This window comes from Gorilla gorilla, chromosome 4, assembly GCF_029281585.2.
Source record: "Gorilla gorilla gorilla isolate KB3781 chromosome 4, NHGRI_mGorGor1-v2.1_pri, whole genome shotgun sequence".
In the NCBI taxonomy this organism is placed as follows: domain Eukaryota; kingdom Metazoa; phylum Chordata; class Mammalia; order Primates; family Hominidae; genus Gorilla; species Gorilla gorilla.
The window spans coordinates 151,097,881-151,121,362 of NC_073228.2; the positions used below are offsets into that span (position 1 = coordinate 151,097,881).

At 39.7% G+C, this 23,482-nt stretch overlaps 1 protein-coding gene and 1 long non-coding RNA gene across 2 annotated transcripts in view; one reads left to right on the forward strand and one right to left on the reverse strand.

The window, feature by feature from the left end:
- Positions 1-2,347, reverse strand: part of LOC115934702 (uncharacterized) — a 61,293-nt gene extending 58,946 nt beyond the window's left edge. Inside the window, exon 1 of the long non-coding RNA XR_010133961.1 lies at positions 2,201-2,347. This is a non-coding gene — a long non-coding RNA (uncharacterized lncRNA). The remainder of the gene's footprint in view (positions 1-2,200) is intronic.
- Positions 2,348-2,439: 92 nt separating this feature from the next.
- STK32A (serine/threonine kinase 32A) overlaps positions 2,440-23,482 on the forward strand; it is a 152,320-nt gene continuing 131,277 nt past the window's right edge. Inside the window, exons 1-2 of the mRNA XM_004042765.5 lie at positions 2,440-2,687; positions 7,020-7,167. Coding sequence (XP_004042813.2) covers positions 7,116-7,167 — 52 coding nt within the window. The 5' untranslated portion in view covers positions 2,440-2,687; positions 7,020-7,115. The remainder of the gene's footprint in view (positions 2,688-7,019; positions 7,168-23,482) is intronic.

Here is a 23,482-nt window from a genome sequence, read left to right on the forward strand (position 1 = left end):
GATATTACTCCCAATGTTGCAGCGGGTGTATAATCCTCCTGTGATATTGCTCCTAATATCTAGGGGGGGGTGAGGATGATATTACTCGCAGTAACGCAGAGGATGTACACCACCTCTGTGATATTGTTCTCAATATCCATGGGGATAGAACATTATATTACTCCCAGTATCGCAGGTGGTGCACATCCATGCCCCATGATATTTTTTCTGATACCCAGGTGAGGGGAGGATGATGTTACTCCCAATATCGCAAGTGGTGTACAAACATTCTTTGATATTTTTCCTGCTCTTTACGGGTTGAGAGGATGGTATTACTCCCAGTATCGAAGAAAGTGTACACGCCCCCTGTGATACTGTTCCTTATATCCAAGTTAAAAAAAATGATATTACCTTCAACATCGCAAGGGGTGGGGTGTACACTCCGCCTGTGATATTATTTCTAATATCAAGGGGAAGAGAGAATAATGTTACTCCCAACAGTGCAAGGGATGTACACAAATGGTGATATTGTTCCTAATACTCAGGGAAGGATATGATGATATTACTGGCCATATCGCAGGAAGTGTACACCCTTCTGTAATATTGTTTCTAATATTCAGTGGGGGAGAGAATAAAATTGATCCCAATACCGCAGAAGGTGTACAGACCCCTTTGATAGAGTTTTTAATGTACAGGGAAAAGAGAATAATATTACGCCCAATGTCGCAGGGGTTGTAACCCCCCCGCCCCCCACTGTATATTCTTCCTAATAGGCAGCATAGTAGAGGCTTATATTACTACCAATATCGCAGAAGGTGCACACACACCTGTGATATACTTCCTAATATCCAACGGGAAAGAGGCTGCTTTTACTTTCAATATCGCAGTGGGTGTACATCCCCCCTGTGGTTTTGCTCCTAATATCCAGGGGGGAAGAGATGATATTACTGACAATATCACAGGGGGTGTACACCTCTTCTGTGATATGGTTCCTGATATAAAGGGGGAAAGTGGGTGATATTACTCTTAATAACGTAGGAAGTGTACACCCACCCTGTGATTTTGTCCCTAATAACCACATGGGGAGAGGTGATATTACTCCCAATATTGCAAGGGGTGGACACCCCACAAGTCATATCGTTTCTTAAATCCAGGAAGGGAAAAGATGGTATTACTACCAATATTGAAAAGATGTACAGAACGCATTTCTTATTGTTCTTAATATCCAGGTGGAAAGAAGATAACACTACTTTTAATATAATAAGGGTGGTACACCCTGCCTGTGATATGATACGTAAAATCTAGAAGAAGAGAGAATGATATTACTTCCAATAATACACTGGGTGTGCAACCCCCTTTGATATTGTTCCTAATATCTAAAGGAAGAGATGATGATATTACTCCCAATACTGTAGAAGGTATACACGGTCCTGTGATATTGTTCCTAATAACTAGTGGGTGAGGGCATGATATTATTTCAAATATCGCAGTGGCTTTACACCCCTTCCGTGATATTTCTCCTAATTTCCAGGGGGTGGAGTACGAAGTTACTCCCAATATAGTAGTGGGTGTACACCCACGCTGTCATATTTCTACGAATACTCAGGGAAACACAGCACGATAGAACTCCAAGTCTGGCAAACAGTGTACACCATTTTGTGATATTGTTCCTAATATCCGGAGGTGGAGAGGATGCTGTTAGTTTCAATATCGCAGGCTGTGTACACACACACTGTGAAATTGTTTCTAATATCCAAGAGGGGAGAGAATGCTATTAATCCCCATATAGCAAGAGGGTGACGCACACCCCGCCATATGGGGAGTAATAGGACCCCCCCCCCCTCCCTGGCTACTACGAGCCACATCGCTGGGGTGTGAGGCACCCCCCTGCCATATGGGGATTAATAGCGTCCCCCTCTCCCCCCCCCCCCCCCGACTATTACGATCCACATCGCAGGGGAGTGAGGCTTCCCCCGCGATATGAGGAGTAATAGCACCGCCCTCTCCCCCTCAACCCCCCGGCTTTTAGGATCCACATCGCAGGGGGGTGAGGCACCCCCGGCGATATGGAGAATAATAGCACCCCCCTTCTCCCCCCGGCTATTACGATCCACATCGCAGGGGGGTGAGGCACCCCCTGCGATATGGGGAGTAATGGCACCCCCTTCTCCCCCCCGGCAGGGGTGTGAGGCAGCTCCCGTGATATGGGGAGTAATAGTACGCGCTGTGCGTCCTGGTGGCTCCGGACCCGGCCCAAGCGCAGCGGGACCTCCATCCGTAGCCCTCTCCCCCCACGTCGCCCTCCCGGGGTCCTTGTCTAGTCTCAGCAGGCGGCAAACGGACCCCAGGCGTCTGGCGCTCACCCAGGAGACTGCCCAGCGGTTTCTGGAGAGAGCGCTAAGCGGAGACGCCCGCTGGCAAGCAGATCCCGCCTCCTTGCCTGGCCAAGGAGCCGCCCCTCCGGGGTAGCTGTGCGCTGGGCGGCGCTCGGACCCCTTGGCAGCCGCAGGTGCCTCCCCAGCCCAGCCCAGCTCAGTCCAGCGCAGCCCAGCCCAGCCCAGCCCGGCGCTCGCAGCCTCCGCCGCTTCCGGGCAGATAGGTGCCTTTTCTTGCTCCTTGCTCTTGGAGTTCTTCTCTTAGTCCCTGCTCCCTGGATGAAAGCATCGCTCCGAGCCTCATGGGAGGAATGAAGGAAGAATCGAGACTAGGTGAGTGGTGGTCTAGATTTAACGAATAATAACAATAAACCTGCATACTAAGGGTACTGTTGGGAAGCTAGGAAGTGCAAGGAGAAGAGAAGACAAAGGCTGCTGATCAAGATAACTCACAAAACTAAATGCAGGCTGGGACCAATTCCAGCTATTTTGCACTCCATCCAGGTTCCCCTGCCTGGCACTGACTCATGTGCAGACCCAGACAGACTTCAATAAATATTTGCTGGGTTGAGACAAGTGAGTGGAGGTGTTTCTGCTTGTTCTCCAGCATCTAAACAAGCAAAACCTAGCTGCCTTTGCTGATTGCTTCATCTCCACAAGGACTTTTTCCCCCAGGCCTTAAAAAATAAAATGTGGTGTATTCACACAACGGACTGCTATGCAGCACTTAAAAAGCTAAAATCAGAGCTGTAGGGATCAGCATGCCTGTACCTAGATTTCAGAAGTACGATGGTAGATAGACACAGCAAGATGCAAAATATATCCACTCTATCGTGCCATTTAGGTGACTTATTTTAAGACACTTGTCATGTTTGTAAAACCGTAGAAGGGGGACTGTAAAATGTTTATCACATCCGTGATTGTGGCTGTCTTTGGAGAGTGTGAAAGGGAAATCAATTGGACTTTAGGGTTAAGGTGGAAATAATATTTCCCTAAAATGCTTTAAAAATAAAAATGATGATATAAAGATGACCAAATATAAACAATTGTTAACTGAGAGTGTTATTAACTTGGGCATTTTTCATGTTTTTCCCCCCCCATTTTTAAAATATTTCTTAAACTAAGAAGTTCTGTTTTTCAAATGCAAACAAAATAAGTTGTGTCTATGCACATTCTGTGACAATGAAACCTAAAATGTTTAATCAAAAGTTGCAACTTTCTTGCATCGCCTCCTTTGTTTTCCAATCCTAGGAGACCACACCTCTTTATCTAGGGAGGCTTGGTGGTTAGAGAAGCTTACCTGTTGACAACCCCCAAATTACAGGCCAAAGATGAAAGGTTGGTATTAGGGAACTAGTTCCCAGTTAATAATCTGATAATCGGCCAGGTCAGGGTAGGCTCTGAAAACTCCCTGTGTCCCTGCAAGACAAATTTCTCCTCCTTTTACATTTCATATGCTTTGGATTTTCATTTTCATGGATGGTAGCTGTCCTCTTCACATCTCAAAATGATGCTTAGGTAACACTGCAGACCTAGTGCCTGGAGATCAGGAAGGGCTGCGGGGTTGGTAAAAGAAAGTCCTACAGCTCTACTGGGCTCTTCAGCAGAATGGAAAGGACATGTCTCCATTTTCCTGCGAGAGAATGGTAGATTTCTTTCTGAATATGAAAAAAAAATCTAATTTGGTTATCCACATGGGAGAGAAAATGAAAAATAATTTTAAACTGGATTATGTATGTTAGGTGAAATGAAGAAGATACTAAACGACCACCCAGTGGTTCCATCTGCTTCCCCCTTCCACAGACACACACAAAAATGGTTCCCTGTTTGCATATTATCTTCCCACTAAAAATCACTTGGTCCGTGGTGAACAAAATTGTCTGCACATCAGAATGAAATTCTGAAACATGGAAAATTGCGATAATATTCCTTCCTGTTTCTCTTTCTGATTCGACAACTTGCAAGGTCAGTGCTTGGTATATCTTATGTTGCGGGATGACGGGCTACTTGAGAAAAACCTGAGGTGTGAAGAAAGATATAAGAATGACAGGACTGGGGTGCATTGTGAAAACTACATGTACTCAGGTTTTAAGCACAAAATACAAGACAATGTAGCCTCTGCCTGCAGTTAACAACTGCAAATCCTTAAAATTAATGTTCTCCCGGCCAGGCACGGTGGCTCAAGCCTGTAATCCCAGCACTTTGGGAGGCCGAGGTGGGTGGATCACAAGGTCAGGAGATCGAGGCCATCCTGGCTAACATGGTGAAACCCCATCTCTACTAAAAATACAAAAAAATTAGCCGGGCATGGTGGCGGGTGCCTGTAGTCTCAGCTACTTGGGAGGCTGAGGCAGGAGAATGGCGTGAACCCAGCAGGCAGAGCTTGCAGTGAGCCGAGATGGTGCCACTGCACTCCAGCCTGGGCAACAGAGCAAGACTCCATCTCAAAAAAAAAAAATTAATGTTCTCTTTAGGACCATTCATCTCTTTCTAGTGCCATCAGTGGTTCAGTCCTTACACTATCCCTCATTTGGATTTTAAATCCAATAATAAAGCACAAAGACCACCCCATTTGCTTCTCCCTAACTCACAATAAAACACTCACAATAAAAAGTGCATCCCACTTACTTCTTAACTCCCTTGTCCGCTGGAGTTAAACTCTTTTCGATTTTTTATCCTGGAGAAATGGTTGAGTTCTATCTTCCTGGGTCTCAATAATTCCACTGAGCTTCCGTCAGCCACCTGTGACCACCTACCCCTGCTCACTCCCTCTCTCATACCATTTAATTGGTTGCTTCCTAATTAATGACTCTCTTTGCTCTCTGTTTAATGATTCTTGCTAAAGTCCATAAGGCACTTTGCCAGCAGTTGGTTTTTAGTATGAAAAGTAGCATTTCCTTAATGAGTCTGCCTTCCAAATGAAGGGTTTACTTACATTTTCCTAATGGGAAAACGAGCTTTTCTTCTACACTTGCTTAGGGGTTTCATAAGTTCTTTTTCAATAACTCATCCTTAACACTTTCTCCAATTCTGCCTGTAATCGATATTTCCTTCACATGTAAAGAGCTCAGGAGGAAATCAACTATTTTTTTAAAAATACGCAATAAGGAAATTCTGCTACTCTTAGAAATAGCAGGAGCTAACATTCATTCTTTGCATATCATGTGCTAGGCATTGTGCCAATTACCTTATATACATTGTCTCATTATATGTATCCATGACCATATATGTGCTAAGCATGAAATTTTAAGCCAGATAGCTGAGTAGAATTTTAAAATATTATTTTGTACAAAATCTAGACCTTTACCCCATTTGGGGGATAGATCTGAAGATCTGGGCTCATGTTTCCATATGGTGACAATCTGTTTGATCTGAGCACAATTACTTTATTTGGATGGAGCCATTGCCACCATTGTCTGCCCAATGCACTAATGTTAAATGCCCAGTCTGGCTCACTCATTTGCATCATCTGCCTGGCTCCTATGGGGATCCCAGCTTGTCACTCCTGAGGTAGACACTGTCATTTCCCCCATTCTAGAGGTGAGAGGTTACATAACTGGGCCAAAGGCATTATCAGTGTCAGTTTTAGGACTGGAACACAGGATGCTGCCTCTCTTTACCATTATGTTTTAAAGTGGAGCAAAGACGTAGTTTTCAGGATTTTTTCTTATTCACACATATCATTTAATTTGAGCCTCAGAGTGGCTAACAGTTTTGAGAACTTATGCTATGAAAATGTTTTGTGTATTCAGTTAAATGTATGCATATCATACATTTATGTAACTCAATACATAGTTATATATAAATGTGATATAACATATGTATGATATAACAGAGTTATATATATGTGTATTATTTAACTTAATATATAATGAGTTAAGTGTATGCATATCATACATTTATGTAACTCAATATATAGAGTTATATAATACAACAGAGTTGACATATATATAAACGTTATATATAAACATAATATATATGTTAATATATATTAACAAAGAGTTGTATAATACAACACAGAGTTAATAATATATAAATACAACACAAAGAGTTATATATGTGTGTATTATACATTTAACTTAATATATAATGAGTTAAATGTATGTCTGTTCCACTCAACTCTCCATTGAGGAAAGGACCATTATCTTCTCCAAGTTCAGAAGAAGGAAACAGAGAAATATATTGAAATTCAGCAATTTGCTGGTGTGGTCAAGTCCAACCCAGAACTTGCTTCTTTTACATTGTAGTACCCTCCAGGGTATGCAGAAACAGATAGCTAGTGTATCTTTATGACTAAAAAAGAAAATTTTTGTTGTTGATTACCCAGTAACAACAAGACAGTATAAAATCAGCATATTTTCTCAACAATATTTTCATTTTATAGTTGTTGAATAAAGTATCGCTGACTTCACTTTAAACTTTTCTACATGCTTTGAAAAATATGTTGCTTTCCTCCCATTTTGTAAGTCTAGGTCTGCTGTTGATGAGCCACGCAGTGTTTTCTCCTGTTGCTTGATGTTTTTATTCTGAAATCATGGTTGGTTTTCAAACACAAAAGTTTTCACTACAGTGATACAGATGAGGTTTATGTTTCTGCCACAGTCTATACTCAGGGTGCCTAGAGTATAGCATATTATTAGGGTACTATTTCTTTTCCTATCCTAGATATCCAACTAAGGCTTCAGGACATGTTTTGAGCGAAGATGGGTGTTTCTGCCCGGATAGTATAAATCGAGGATCCAGGTCTGGGCAGATTCAACCATGGGAGCCAACACTTCAAGAAAACCACCAGTGTTTGATGAAAATGAAGATGGTAAGAAATATGGGATAGTGGCATATAAAAAATAGAATTTTGCAAAATTCAAGTATATGCTTATAGTTTCATAAGTTAAGCATAAGCATGGTCTGTAGGGCCTTGAAGGAAAAAGGCAAAGCTGCATGAGTGAGTCTGAGGACTTTGTAGGCTCATAGCTAGGTTTTACCTTCCACTTTCCATGGGACCTTTGGCAGCTTTCCTAATCTCCACTATACCAATGTCCTTTGTCCAAAGGGAGCTGCAGTTGGGCATGTGGTGGATAGTTAAATGATTTGTTTGTCCTCTGTGCTGTTCCTTGGCAGTTGAAGTTACCCCCATTGCTCATTGTTACAGAAAATACATTATCAACATGTACATGAATGATAACCAGTGCTCATAATATTATAGAATGAAGCTGTGCCTTCTGAATTTCCAACTGCCAAGCTTTTGCGTACTAAACAAATCCCATAACGCTACGTCATAGAAAAAAGAATCAGTTGTATTGGAGAAAAGGGAAACTTTCCAGGCCAGACTCAGCAAGACAAGAATAAAGGCATGAGTCCTCCTGATTCTCCCATCAGTGAGGCATGCCGGAACTGGGCAATGCCTCCTCATGTCCCTCTTCCTTCCTATATGTTAAGTCTGAACAGCATTGGTGTATGCAGGTGGCAGCTGTTTATAGGTTGTCTGGGGGGAAAAAATGCCGCAAGCCCCAGGTAGTAAGTTGTCCAGACCTCTGAGAGGGAGCTCTTCCGAGTAATTCCCAGAGAGCTCTGCTAATTGGAACAGGGAGGAAAAGAATGGACTGAAATTCAGGAAATCTGACACCAGTCCTACTACCAGTTACTTGTTAGGCCCAAGCAGCTTATTTACTGACTCTATCTTCAATTTTGTTATCAATAAAGTGAGGAGATAGGTTCCTTCCCACTCAAGAAGTTTATCATTTTGAGATCCTAAAGCAACTTTGTGAATTCTGAAGAAGCTTCTAAATCATCAAGGAAAGTTTATTGGGTTAGAATGCAAGTTTGATTGCTGAAATGAAAACTACAAATAACAGTGGCTTAAGCCAAATGGACATGTTTATCTTTCTCATGTGACAATCTAGGCATAAGTAATCCAGGTGATGTGTGGTTCCAGCAGCTTAGGGACTCTGACGCCAACTACTTGCCTTTTTCCCTCTCTTCCCATTTCTAGAGCGGTACCCTCAGAGTGGCTAACCAACCACAACAAATTCCAGCCAGTGAGAAAGGTGGAAAGTAGGAGAGGTTATGCCCACTTATTTATAGGATTTGCTCTGGCTTGTCACTTTTGTTCACTTCCACTTACCTAGATACAAGAAAGACTGGGAAATTTAGTTTGTTATCTTGGGTGGCCATGAACCTTCTAAAAATAAGAAGTTCTGTTTTATTACAAAAGAAAAGAAGAATTAGGAGTTTGTCATGATTGGGGACAACTACGTCTGCTGTAGTTGGGGCAAACAATCTTAGTTTTGAATCTTTGGATGGAAATACTTTTAAAAACAAAATATGGGCCAGGTGCGGTGGCTCACGCCTGTAATCCCAGCACTTTGGGAGGCCGAGGCAGGCAGATCACGAGGTCAGGAGATCGAGACCATCCTGGCTAACACGGTGAAACCCCGTCTCTACTAAAAAATACAAAAAATTAGCCAGGCGTGGTGGTGGGCGCCTGTAGTCCCAGCTACGCGGGAGGCTGAGGCAGGAGAATGGCGGGAACCCGGGAGGCGGAGCTTGCAGTGAGCCGAGATCCGGCCACTGCACTCCAGCCTGGGCGACAGAGCGAGACTCCATCTCAAAACAAACAAACAAACAAACAAACAAACAAACAAACCCAAAATATATGGCTGATCAGGACGCCTTGTTTCAAGCTATTTACTATCAGTTTGGAGGCCCATTCTTACCATTTCTACAGAATAGTTCATAGGAAATTTGAAATTATATAGCTGGACAGGGGTCTTAAGAAAACTTTTTTTTTATGGCTATTTTGATTGCCTTGCTTTAACTTATCAAATAGTGAAAGCAAAGATCTAGAGACTAGTGATATTACTTAATTTTTCTGTCTCTAAAATGGAAAGACAAATAGGCTTGCTTTTCATTTAGTTGGTTTCCTCTGCTTCCTCTGGACTCAGAGCTAATGTTGTACATGAGGCTGGTCATCAGAGAATAGGGTGGAAAAGAGAGGCCAGCTGCATACTTTTAACTTGCTGGGCTACATTTGAAGGTAGTAGAATAGCATTATGATGAGAAAACACAGAAATGCCTAACTCTTCCTTGATTCAGCCAGGCTATGTTCTTGTGGGATGCCCAAGAAAGCTACATAACCAAGGATTGTGACAATTGGGAAATAAGATACCCCTTTTTAGTTACTTTAAAGGACTCTAGAAAAACTAGGTTGAAGGAGAGTTAGGCTTAGGGACCAGACAGGTCTTTCTTAACACCCTCTAGGTCACCACCTTTTCTGTTGTCCGGCTTCTCAGCCCAATGAGATGAACCCACTGCAGCACCCATAAAGGGAAGATCTGAGCATAGCAACAAGTCTGTGCCTCCCAGAGGTGCTAGGCTCTGTCTGTTTATGCAGACAGTCGCAAGGCAAAGGAAGTAGGAGGGCAAGTCCACCTACTATAAACCTGTCACTCTCTAGACATGAAGAATAGAGGAGGAAACAAGTTGGTCCTTGCTCTGTCGTTGTGAACCCCATGTTCTGATGATGGAAGGCTGACAATAAACAGGTAAATAATACATAAACCAGATAATTTCACAGTGCCTTAAAAGTGCCACCAAGGAAATGACTCCTAGTGATCTTACAGACAGTGACAGTGATGGTGAGGAGGCCACTTTAGATAGGGTGGCTGCGGTTGTCTTTCTAAGGAGGTGACTTTGGGCTGAAGCCTGAAAGATGAGAAGAAGCCAGCTATGAAATGACATGAAAAGAATAGTTCAAGAACAGGAAAAACAAGTCCAAAATCCAAATAATGACAAAATCAGGATTGAATAGTTGCCTATATCTTAATGTTCTCTCATGAGCACTAGTTTGCCAAAGAGACTGCATTTATTGCCATGTTAACTTATTTCTTTAAAAGATGATTGATTTGAGGAGAAAAAACGTGCCATTCTAGGGAATTTACTTTGCTTTAAAATTCAGTACATTTTGTAAAGTTCATTTGACTCTTCGCATAAATCTGGACTGAGCACAAGGTAAAATTGTATCTGATTGCTGTGAAGCTCCTGACCAAGAAAAAGCAACCAAAAAGCACTGATTAACCAAACAACATTAATGCCTATGTCATTTTTGATATCCATATTTTTATATACATAATCATAATGTATAATCAAACTGGGCCAGTATCAAGGGCACTAAAATGAGCCAACTTAATTATTTAAAAAATATTGCTGAAAAGAATCCCAATATGTGATCTTTTAAAAGTTTTTTAAAATTTTTAAAAAGATTTTTAAAAATATTTTTAAAAATATTTTCTTCAAACTATTTAATATTTCCAATATATAGATATGAGAAAAACATTTAACCAATAATTTTCCCAAGTAATATTTCAAGAATTCTCTCTTATGGAAAAAGTGCTTTTGTTCACTTTGAAGGTAATTAAGGAGCAAGATAAGAGGTTATTGGATGTCCCTTGAGATAAGCTATTCTTGCCAGAATTCATCCTGACACTTGTATTTCATGTTGTTCCATCTGATATCTGATCTTGAACACATCATTTTATTAGTTACTTATGTTGATCTTTATTCAGCGAAAACAAAGTAGAAGATTTTCAGGCTAGGCATGGTTGCTTACGCCTGTAATCCCAGCACTTCAGGAGGCCGAGGTGGGCAGATCACGAGGTCAAGAGATCGAAACCATCCTGGCCAACATGGTGAAACCCCATCTCTACTAAAAAATACAAAAAAATTAGCTGGGCATGCCGGTGTGCGCCTGTAGTCCCAGCTATTCGGGAGGCTGAGGCAGGAGAATCGCTTGAACCTGGGAGGTGAAGTTTGCAGTGAGCTGAGATTGCTCCACTGCACTCCAGCCTGGCAACAGAGCAAGACTCTGTCCAAAAAAAAAAAAAAAAAAAAAAAAAAAAAGGCTTGCTTATTTGATTATATAAGATATCTTTCATAAATTAGATCTCAAATTATACTATTGTTTTGTTTTGCGGTTTTAGCTTTTATGTTTTAGGGCAAATCTTAAGTCCTAATTACTTTTTTTTATTATTGTGGTAAAATGTATATAACAAAATGTACCATTTAATCATTTTAGAATATACGGTTTATGACATTAAGCACATTCACGTTATCATGAAACCATCACCACTACCCATCTTCAGAACATTTCTCTTCTCAAACTGAAACTCGGTACCTCTGAAACAATAACATCCACATTCCATCCCCTCCCCAGTCCCTGTTAACAACCATTTGACTTTATGTCTTATGAATTTAACTACTGTATGTACCTCATATAAATGGAACATGTAAGATTTGTTCTTTTGCGTCTGGTTTATTTCATTTAGCATATATTTTTAAGGTTCATCCGTGTTGTAGCGTGTGTCAAGATTCTCTTTCTTTTTAAGTCTGAGTCGTATTCCATTGTACGGATATACCACATTTTGTTTATCTTTTCATTAGTTGACATTGATTGTCCTCACCTTTTGATTTCTGTGAATAAGGCTGCTATAAACATTGGTGTGCAAATGTCTGTTCAAGTCCCTGTTTTCAATTCTTTTGGGTATATACCTAGAAGTGGAAGCACTGGATCATATAATTCCTTGTTTGACTCTCTGAGGAACCATCATACTGTCTTCTACCTAATTATGCTTTGTGTTTTAGTAATGGGACACAGCCTGGCATGATGGACTAGAGTATTGGAAAGGCATGCACAGGTTCAAGTCTCAGCTGTGCCACGTGCCAGTAATCTACATGTTTCTATGAGAAGAGTCAAAGAGGATATAGCCTGGTCAGCCATTATCAGACACTGGAGTCAGTTTGACTAATTATATGGTGTTCTAAGGAAACTTGAGGTACCACAAGAAAAGTCTCCAAACCTAAATAATTACTAATGAATTAATTGAGGGGGAAACTTATTTAACCTTTGTAAGCCTCAGTTTCTTTGTATGTAAAATGCAGGTAATAATTGGGCATACTTCATTAGGTCTTTGTGAGGATTGAATAAATAATGCGAGTAAAACACTTAGCAAAGTATTTCCCATAAAGTAACCACTCAATTAATGCTAATTAAGTGTTATTTACTAACATCAGAGTTTCCTAGTGTGAACTCTTCGAAGTACTTTAAGTTCTGAGAGAAACAAAATTGATTAAATGCAGCTCTGTTGATTCCACAGTTGATTAGACCTATTCATGTTTCTATTGACTGGATTAACAGAACGGCAGATTTTATGGATTCTGTTAAAACCTATATAAAAACACTTTAAAAGAAGCCAAGTTATTGATTGCACAAAAACATAATCTCATCTGATATCTTTTTTATCCCCCTGAGGTTATTGTATTTTTGTTTAAGGCAAAATCAAGAACTAATTGGGATGAAAATAACTTAAGTTTACTTTGTCTGATTTAAGTCCCAAACTGACTAATAAGTAATCCCATTTGATCAACAGATTCAGTGAAAACTGTCCCCCAGTCTCAACTACCATATGGATATTCCGAGAAATAATTAATGATGCAGAAAAACACTTTTTGTTTTCTGAAATAAAAGAAAAGACGTGCAAGTGACACTCCTTTTTAATGCTTACAACCTTTTTTTTTTAAATCTACTTTATTTTCTCTATCTGAATGCACTAGATTTTGTTTGTTTGTTTTTGTGGTTGGTTGGTATGGTTTTGCTTATTGAGGTTTTCAGGCTGATTTAGAAAAAAGAAATCTTTACAGGAGAGAGTGGACTTGTTTACAATTCAGAGTTGAGGCAACAAGAAAAAATCTTGCAGTCATTGTGAGTAATATGTGTATCCAAGTTTATACAAAGAATGTAAAGGTGATAAAGTTGGCTTAGTTAAATCAAGAGACAGCCTTCTTCTAGAATATTATAGCTAAGAAAATTTGGACTTAAGTTTAAAAAGCTGCTCTAAAGAGTTCATCAATGCCCTGAGTTTGCAGAGAGTTCAATTATTGCTTTATTCTTTGGACTTGCTGAAAACTCAGTGTTCTACTTTTATTTGGCAACACCATCTCCTAGGATATGTGGCTGTTTCCAGTTTTCCAGCATCTTCAGTGACAGAGGCAATGGGATCCTTTAAAATGTTGGGCCAAGAAAATTGGCCACAGATTTGCAATCCAAAAGAAATAGGAGGTTGCTAAATTGATTCCAGCTATGAAGGACATCGAAAATTTCTTTTGTTATTTGAATGTCTATCATGGTCTATTTGCACTCAATTTAATAGGCAAATGAATTTCCGACTTTCCCTTAGCAGCCTTGAGTAATGTTGTCTTGTATTTATTATTTTGCATTAGAATGGTTGGAAAAGTTAAAGGAAAATTTCCCTAGCAAGAATTGGCTTCTTAAAAAAATAAGTCATCTTGGACAATCTAACATTTAGTAAAGGCATTTGTCATAAATAACCTCAAGTCCAATTTATGGCAAGGGTTTTAATTTGTAAGGACTTTATTTCTCCATACAAAGGGATTGGAGAAACAAACTAGAAAGCCAGAAAACAGACCACAAACACTGAGCTAGTGGTTCCAACTGGAGTGTTCCCTGAGCAGTGACTTATGAATACTTGTTTAGAAGAATCAACTCAAACAAATTTAGGAAAGTCACATCCTGCCTTTAGAGCTTCCAGTGTTTGTTAGCATATTAAAGTCTCTGAAATAACCTACAATATTGAAATCTCAGTCTTCTGCTATTTTTAATATTTATTTCAAAATGAAATAATTTTTGTGAAAAACGTTTTAATGTCTGTGGCTCATAATATTCTGTGGATCTCAGTTTGGGAAATGAAAGATTATAATCGTATCTACTCTTTATCTGTTGGAAACATCTTTCCATTTATTTTTCCTGCTGGTTTACTGGCAACAAATTTTTACATGTGAAATATTTGTAATGTGATTTATATGAAAAAATGTAATTTTCTTATTACACAATCAAAAGTGGTTATGCTCCTCTGTAAGTTTTTCCTTACAAGTTTTTATGTTGCATAATTTATATCTATTTGGTTTAATGAGTAAAACACAAGATAGCTCAGTTTAATTCTGGGATGTTGGATGTTTCTAGTTAAAGTACAAGTTGGATTTGATGAAAATTCATTGCTTCTTTATGATTTTTTAAAACTCAAGAACATGTTAGTTAAAGAGTGTCTTCTGAACAAATTCTTGTGAAGTAGTTGCTGATTATTAAGTAACACTCATGCTACCGTAACTTTTTATACTATCCAAAGCTATAGACATTTTCAATTTTCAACTTGCAACTACCTAGGTTGAAAAATTAAATCTGCAAGCCAGTTTCATTGTTCAGACAATTTGGTTATCACTTCAAGCCTACTATCTTCAAAGAAAATGGGAGTGCAGGCCTTCATGGGAGCTGACTTCTGCTGTATGGCCTTGCAAATGTCAACTCGATTAGAGTGACCAGTGTTAGCCCTCAATTCACAAACTCAGGTCCCATGAAATATACAGGGATTTCTACTATGCATTACTATGTGACCATTCATGGAAGTTTCATTTGGAAACACAGACATTAAAAAGCCAGTCATGGAAAAACATTCTTGTTAAAACGGGACATTGGCAAAAAGGACTAGAAAACTTATGGCTATAGATTTTGAATCCAATAGCCTTGCATAGGCTTTTCTGTTTCCTCCTAAACTATGTCTTCTGTCCTTTCTGGAGGCATATTTATAGTAAAATAAACAAAATTAACCTTGTTTTACACTTGAGTAACCTATACCTTTGGTTATGTACGAGAATGACTTAAAGCAGAGTTGGCAACTTTTTCTGTGATGGGCCTGATACTAAATATTTTACACTTTCCAAGTGATACAGTCTCTGTCACAACTACTCAACTCTGCCACTGTAGCATAAAAGCAGACTTAGACAATGCAGAAACAAATGAACACGGCTTTGTTCCAATAAAACTTTATTTATGGACACTGAAATGTGAATTTCAAAAATATTTTTTGCATAAGATCAAATATTATTCTTTTGATTTTTTTCCAAACAATAAAAAGTGTAAAAATCGGCCGGGCATGGTGGCTCATGCCTGTAATCCCAGCACTTTGGGAGGCCGAGGTGGGCAGATCACCTGAGGTCAGGAGTTCGAGAGCAGCCTGACCAACATGGAGAAACCCTGTCTATATTAAAAATACAAAATTAGCTGGGTGTGGTGGGGCCTACCTGTAATCCCAGCTACTCGGGAGGCTGAGGCAGGAGAATCGCTTGAATGCAGGAGGCAGAGGTTGCGGTGAGCCCAGATTGCACCATTGCACTCCAGCCTGGGCAACAAGAGCAAAACTCCGTCTCAAAAAAAAAAAAAAAAAAAAGTGTAAAAACCATTCTTAGTTCATGAGCTATATAAAAATAGATAGTGAGTTAGATTTGGCCCATGGGCCTTATTGTGCTGACTCCTGCTCTAAGCATCTTGCAGACATTTCTTCATATGCCCTAGGAGATTTCTGATATCCCCTCATAATACCCTGGCCTTACACCAAGACTACAATCTGTTCTTTGCAGATGCTTAACAAATTCATTCTTCCCTGTCATTCAGTTGATCTGTGTGAGCCAGTGGAAATACTTGGGCTAATAAATCTAGTGTGTTTGAGGGTAAAATATGCTATTTTTATAAGATATATTATTTAATGGCCACACAACCTAAATTCAATTAAATGGTTACAACCTGTAATGCATTTAAAATATGACTAGGCAGAATTTGCTTCCTACTAAAGACATTTATTCGACTGAGGAGCATCCAACAGTTGATGTTGATCCCCCCATCCTGCCCCACTGTTCTACTTTGCAATTTGTTTGAAAGAAATTGTCAATATATTTCTGACTTCTGAGCAAATCCATGAATCGGGATCCAGCAACAGGAAAAGAAGCTGTTGCTGACCATTGCTTGGTTTTGGCACCAGGAATGGATAAATCCCAGACTTCCTGGGGCACGTGTTTTATAAAAGGGAAGTGCTGACAGTGCAAACAGCTGCCATCAATTGGCCTTGGAGACTACTTCCCTGGAGAAGCTCCAATTATATTCTTAAAGGACCCACCAAGCTCTTCAAGTGTTAGTGGCAACCATTTGCTGCCAACCATTTGAAATGATGAAGGGCTGGTGAGCCGGTTAAGTAACATTTTTTTTATTAGTGGATCCTAAGTGATAGGCTCTAGAACTGGTCTTCAACCTTAACTAATATCATGGCATCAGAGGGCTACAGATTAAATCAGTGGTTCCCAGTCACTCTCTGTGGACAAGTAGCAACTACGACAAAGCTTTTCTTAGTCTATGGTGGAAGAGAAAAATTAGGACAATGTAATAAGCATCCCATAAACTTATTAAACCTATTAAAATTTAATTTTAAGATTATGTCATTTTTTTGTATGTGTGTTTGCTTAGTAATTATGGATTGTGGAAATAGAATTTTTTTTTTTATAGTGAGAACCTAGGTAAGTGGTTTACCTCTCTGATCCCCCATTTTCTCATATGTAGGAGGGGGCTAATAATAGTATCTGTCTCATAGTTTTTGTGAGAATAAAAAAATTGTCCAGGTAAAATGCTTAGCTGGTGACTGGCACACAGTAATTGCTCAATAAATGTTAGCTATTATTGCTGTCATTATATAATCATCATGGTTTCCAATGCCTTTACTTGGCAAATAAAAGAACAAAAGTCACCAGATATTGATCTCCCTTTTCTTCCCTAGTTTTCTGGGGGGCGGGAGGCAGAGACCGAATTTTCTGATCTGTGAAATCTGAATTTATCATTGTAATTTTCCATAAGTGCTATGTAGAGAACTCATTTAAGTTGCTGGGATGAAAAAAAATCAAAAGTGGCCTATTGTGCTGGGTGCAGTGGTTCACGCCTGCAATCCCAGCACTTTGGGAGGCCGAGGGGGGCGGATCGCCTGAGGTCAGGAGTTCAAGACCAGCCTGGCCAACTACTACTAAAAATACAAAAATTAGCCCAGCATGGTGGTGGGTACCTGTAATCCCAGCTACTCAGGAGGCTGAGGCAGGAGAATCCCTTGAACCCAGGAGGTGGAGGATTCAGTGAGCCGAGATCTACTGTACTCCAGCCTGGGCAACAGAGTAAGCCTCCGTCTCAAAAAAAAAAAAAAAAACAAAAACAAAAACAAAAACAAAAAGTGGCCTCATCTTCATTTCAGTGAAAGATGATAGTATCTGGACTCACAGTGTGGCAGTGCAGATGGAAAGCTGAGAGTTTATTCAACATTTATTTTCAATATAAAATAATTAGGTGTTACTGATGGCTTGAATGTGGGGTAAGATGGAAAGAACAAAATCAAGGATAAATCCTGGGTTTTTGCTTGAGTAGTTATGTGGATGACTGTGACATTTTACTAAGATGGAGACGCGTGGGAACAGAGGGGTTTGGGACCCTGCTCACATGCAGTCTAGAGTTCACTTTTGGAGGCATACAGTGATTATGGGACAGCTAAATGATGGTGCCAAGTAGGAGCTGGAATGGAGTATCCAGCAATGAGTGGAAACATCTGGGATGGAGACAGAAAGACATGGGTATTAATTCTACAGGGATAGCTAAGTCTGCTCTGAGAGACAGTGTGGAGACCAAGGAGAAGAGGAATCCTAATATTTAGAAACAAGGCAATGGATAGCAATCTAGCTATGGAAAGTGGAAGGAAAGAGATAGTTGATCATCCAGTTCAACAATACTCTTGTTGTAGTTCACTTATGTTGAATGCTTCTGTGTGACTAAGTAGGTGAGAAAAATCTATGGGAGTAGGCAACATGGAGGATGTTGGTATTCACAAAAGCAGTTTAGTGGAGTGTGGAGGCCTGAGCCAGACTAGAATGAGTTAGGAGTAGATGGAAGATAAGAATGCAGATATGGGCCCGGCACGGTGGCTCACGCCTGTAATCCCAGCACTTTGGGAGGCCGAGGTGGGCAGATCACAAGGTCAGGAGATCGAGACCATCCTGGCTAACACCGTGAAACCCCATCTCTACTAAAAATACAAAAAATTAGCCGGGCATGGTGGCGGGTGCCTGTAGTCCCAGCTACTCGGGAGGCTGAGGCAGGAGAATGGCATGAACCTGGGAGGGGGAGCTGGCAGTGAGCCGAGATGGTGCCACTGCACTCCAGCCTGGGCAACAGAGCAAGACTCCATCTCAAAAAAAAAAAAAAAAAAAAAAAGAATGCAGATATGGCAAGTATAGACAAGCTTCAAGAAGTTTGGTCTAAAAGGAAGCGGAGAAATAAACAAAGAGATGATGCCTAATATAATTCAGCTAAATGTAATATAATGGATTTTTTTAAGATGAGGTACTAGAGCATGTAATATAAATCTATTAAATTGGGTGGCCAGGAACCAGGACTGGCTCATCAGTATGGACCAGGCTAGACACACAGGGCCTTATATCCAGAAGGACATCACATTTGGGTTTTAATGCTCTGCAGTTGCTGTCTCCAAATTCTAACTGTCTCTTAGGCTCTCATCAACACCCACCTCCATATCCAGATATTGAGTACCTCAGGGAGTTCAATTTGGAAGCAAATGATGTGAAAATGTACTTTACTATCCAGTAACATTCTTGTTAGGGAGTGTTGGCAGAGATTGTCGAACAACCATAATGCATTTTATCATTCGATCAGTCTACAATTTAAACATAGCAGGACTGGACAGAGGCGCAGGAAGATTAAGCCACTGACCTTAAGTCAGACAGTCACATGGGTAGATCCAGAATCTTGATCTGAAATGAATACCATTTTTTCAGTTATAACTATCTTCCCAGGATGGCCAACCAGAATGCATATATAAAATTTCAAAAACAAACATTGGGAATTGCTCTTCAGCAAGAATACATCAAACACCCATTATGTGCCTAACTCTAAATCTTACTTTCAGAGAGCTAAAAACAATTTCATTTCACAGTGACATTCATCTTTGCTTCTGCTGTAACTCACATGCATATGCCTTAGACCACATTATTAATGAAGTATTGGGGGTTCCATCTAGAGCACCTTTTCTTCCCTGGAGTTAATCATCCAGTTCAGCACCACTCTTGAGCTTTGCTTAGCTTCTTCTACCCATTTGGATTCTAAGGACAACAATTCCAATGCCCTTTATCCATGTATTTAACAATTCATTATGAGCCAGGTGAAGTGGATCACACCTCTAATCCCAACATTTTGGGAGGCTGAGGCAGGTGGATCGCTGGAGCCCAGGAGTTCACAACCAGCCTGGGCAACATGGTGAGACTCCATCTCTACCATTTTTTTTTTTAATTAGTTGGGTATGGTGGCAGGAGGTCAAGGCTACGGTGAGCTGTAATTGCACCACTGCACACTAGCCTGGGCAACAGAGCAAGACCCTGTCTCACCAAAAACAAAAACAATTTATTTCATCATCATTGTCATCATCATTGTCATTGCTCACTCTTCAACATTTTTTAGGTCAACTTAATTAATATGATACCTTGTGGGATAATTTTTATTTATTTTTATAAAATATTGAAGTTTTTGCCACTTTGATAACTTCTTCATTTTCTGTCCAGAGTATAACATACCAGGGAAAAGGCTCTAAAATAAGGCTTGAGGTATTAAAAAGATCTTCTGTTTAAGTCTTATGTTCCTAATCAATAACTAGAATTGGCCTGATTGCTTTCCTCAGTGGGTTTTCTGGTAGTCCTGATATGATATCGAGACTGTCATATAGTCCTGAAATATCCTATCATTAACATTTGTGGTGGTATCTGATATAAAGGTAGATGAACTTCATTGCAGCTATTCTTAGGAAATGTGTATTTAAATGCATAGTTAAAAGCAAGATTTACAATTATAGAAGGAATGCATATGAGTTGTAGAAAGCTCATAAAATAAAAATCAAGAAGAAAGAATTACCCATCATGCCTCAGCCCAGTGATAACCACTGCTAATATTTTTGGCTGTTTTCATTTGCAACCCCATCTCCATTCTAGCAGCCCTTATCCCTCCTACCCACTATGTTTTTCACTATATTTCTTGTTTAAATTTACTTAATTATTTGTTAATTATGTTTTTCCTCTCACTAGAAAGTGAACTCCATGAGGGCCAGGGATTTTTGCTATTTTGTTCACTTTTGTATCCTTAGCACCTACTTTGTTGATTAAGTGAATGCATTAATGATCTATTTTTAATCTGTGCATGTGTATAAAAGGCACTTTATATATCTGGGATGATATTCAATATACTTTTGTATCTTCATTTTCACCATAGGTAGTTTATGTCAATTCCTTGAAATTTGTTGATTTTCTTGAATAATTTAGCAGTTGTACAATTCTAAAACATAAATATAATTTACTTAAATATACATACCATTTTAAACATATTTAAATGTGAAAATACAGTTGAGTTCTCTTAGATTGCAATTTTGTAACTTTTGATAATCCTTTGATCCTGAAAAAAATTTTTTGGCATGAGGGAAGAGATGAATATTTCTTTTGGAGTATTTAAATCATCTCTGCAATAATCCTTTGATCCTGAAAAAAAACTTGTGGCATGAGGGAAGAGAAGAATATTTCTTTTGGAGTGTTTAAATCATCTCTACAATTAATAATATCTAAAGCACTTTGGTTGGTTTATTTAGGTAGGATTAATTTTCAGTATGAATATTATTTAAAAAACAAATATAGTCCGTTGAATTGCTGTGGAGATTTCTGTACGATTTACTCAAAGCTGGCTCTTTTTTTGTTCATTTTTTATTGTGGAAATATGTATATATATAACAGAAAATGTACCATTTTAACCATTTTTAAGTGTACAATTAAGTACATTCATAATGTTGTACAACTATCACCACCATCCCTCTCTAGAACTTTTTCTTCTTTCCATACAGAGATGCTGTACTTATTAACAAGATCTCTTCAATTCCCCCTACCTTCTGCCTCTAGTAACTCTATTCTTCTTTCCATCTCTATGAATTTGACTATTCTAGTCACCTCTTGTAAGAGGAATCCTATTCTGTCTGGTGTATTTCACTTAGCATAATATTTTCAAGGTTCATTCGTGTTGTAGCATATATCAGAACTTCCTTTTATTATTTATCCTATTCCATTGTACATATATACCACCTTTTGTTTTTCCATTTATCTGCTGTTGGACACTTTAGTTGTTTCTACCTTTAGACTATTGTGTATACTGCTGCTGTGAATATTGGTGTACAAGAATTTAAGTTCCTGCTCTTAATATTTTGGATGTAAATTTAGCAGTGGAATTGCTCAAAACTCTTAACATTTAACTATTAAAGGCATTTATGTGGGACTGCATTTAGCTTTTTTTTTTTTTTTTTTTTTTTTTGGAGACAGGGTCTCACTCTGTCACCCAGGCTGGAGTGCAGTGGCGTGATCTCAGCTCACTGCAACCTCCGCCTCCCGGTTTCAAGCGATTCTCCCACTTCAGCCTCCTGAGTAGCTGGGATTATAGGTACGCACTACCACGCCTGGCTAATTTTTGCATTTTTTTGGTAGAGATGAGGGTTTCACCATGTTGGCCAGGCTGGTCTTGAACTCCTGATCTCAAGTGATCCACCCACCTCAGCCTCTCAAGGTGCTGGGATTACAGGCATAAGCCACCATGCCCAGCCTGCATTTATCCTTACATGATGGTGAAAAATAATGTTTGTACTTCCTTCAGAATAATTTCAAGAAGGATCCCTGAAGTCAGCTAATGATTAGAGTCAGGACTGTGCCTTAGTTGATGGCCCATATAGCACTACTGAACATGCCAGAGCTTTTGCTTATCCATACTGGAGGAGGCAGTGCTTAGAAGACAAACGTGTATCATTTTATTTTCATTCAAAATGTACTGATAGCAAAGAATTTCAATGGCTGGCAGATTCAGTTAAGGACAAAAATAATTCAAAGCAGAAACTTTTTCTTGGTCTCCCTCCTCCAAGGGCTAAGCATGGCACAAGTAGATATCATGGAATTCTAGAACCCTCTCTTCATAGATCTTAAAAACTACTCTCTTTCCCTGCTTGAGTACTTTCTCAAATCTGTGTCTGTGTGCAAATTTTCCTTCTAAGGACACCAGCCATACCGGATTCAGGGCCCACTCTACTCCATTTTGATACTGTACCATCTTAACCGAACATGTTATATCTGCAACAACCCCATTCTCAAATAAATTTCACAGTCTGACATACTAGGGGTTAGGACTTCAACCTATCTTTTTGGGAGACACCTTTGGTTTGACTGCTTCTTCAACTCTTACCAGCTCTATGAGCTTGAGCAGGTTACATACTCTTTTCAAGTCTTAGTGCTTCACTTGTATTTTGGGGCTAATAAGGATTATACGAAATAATGCAGGTTAAATGCCTAGCACTTTGCTTTACATACTAAGGGTTCCCAAGTGCTTTATTATTAGGTTTCTGAATGTTATATATAAAGTTTCAGTGTTGCAAAAGGAATAGCACTCCAATATAACATTTTCTTTTTAATTCTTAGCAAGGCAAGTTACTTCTATATAGAAGGGTGCACCCTTACAGATAGAATAATGGTGAGCGCACACTTGGACAAGGGAGGAGAAGGGGTTCTTATCCCCGACGCACGTGGCCCCTGCTCCTGTGTCGTTCCCCTATTGGCTAGGGTTAGACCGCACAGGATAAACTAATTCTGATTGGCTAATTTAAAGAGAATGACGGGGTGAGTGCTTTGGCAGAGTCAGGGCAGAGCAGATAGCAGGTAATCGGACTGAGTTAGGGTGGAGCAGGTGATCTGAATGAGTCAGGGTGGAGTAATCAAAAAGGTTGCTTTATGAGGAAGTTAAGTTTAAAAGTAGAAGGCAGGCTGGGCGCGGTGGCTCATGCCTGTAATCCCAGCACTTTGGGAGGCAGAGGTGGGCGGATCACGAGGTCAGGAAATCCAGACCATCCTGGCTAACACGGTGAAACCCCATCTCTACTAAAAATACAAAAAAATTAGCTGGGTGTGGTGGCAGGCACCTGTAGTCCCAGCTACTCAGGAGGCTGAGGCGGGGGGATGGCATGAACCCAGGAGGCGGAGCTTGCAGTGAGGCGAGACCCTGCCATTGCACGCCAGCCTGGGCGACAGAGACTCCACCTCAAAAACAAAACAAAAAAGTAGAAGGCAAAGAATTGAACATACTGACATATTAATTCTTTGAAAAGAAATTTAGAACTCATATC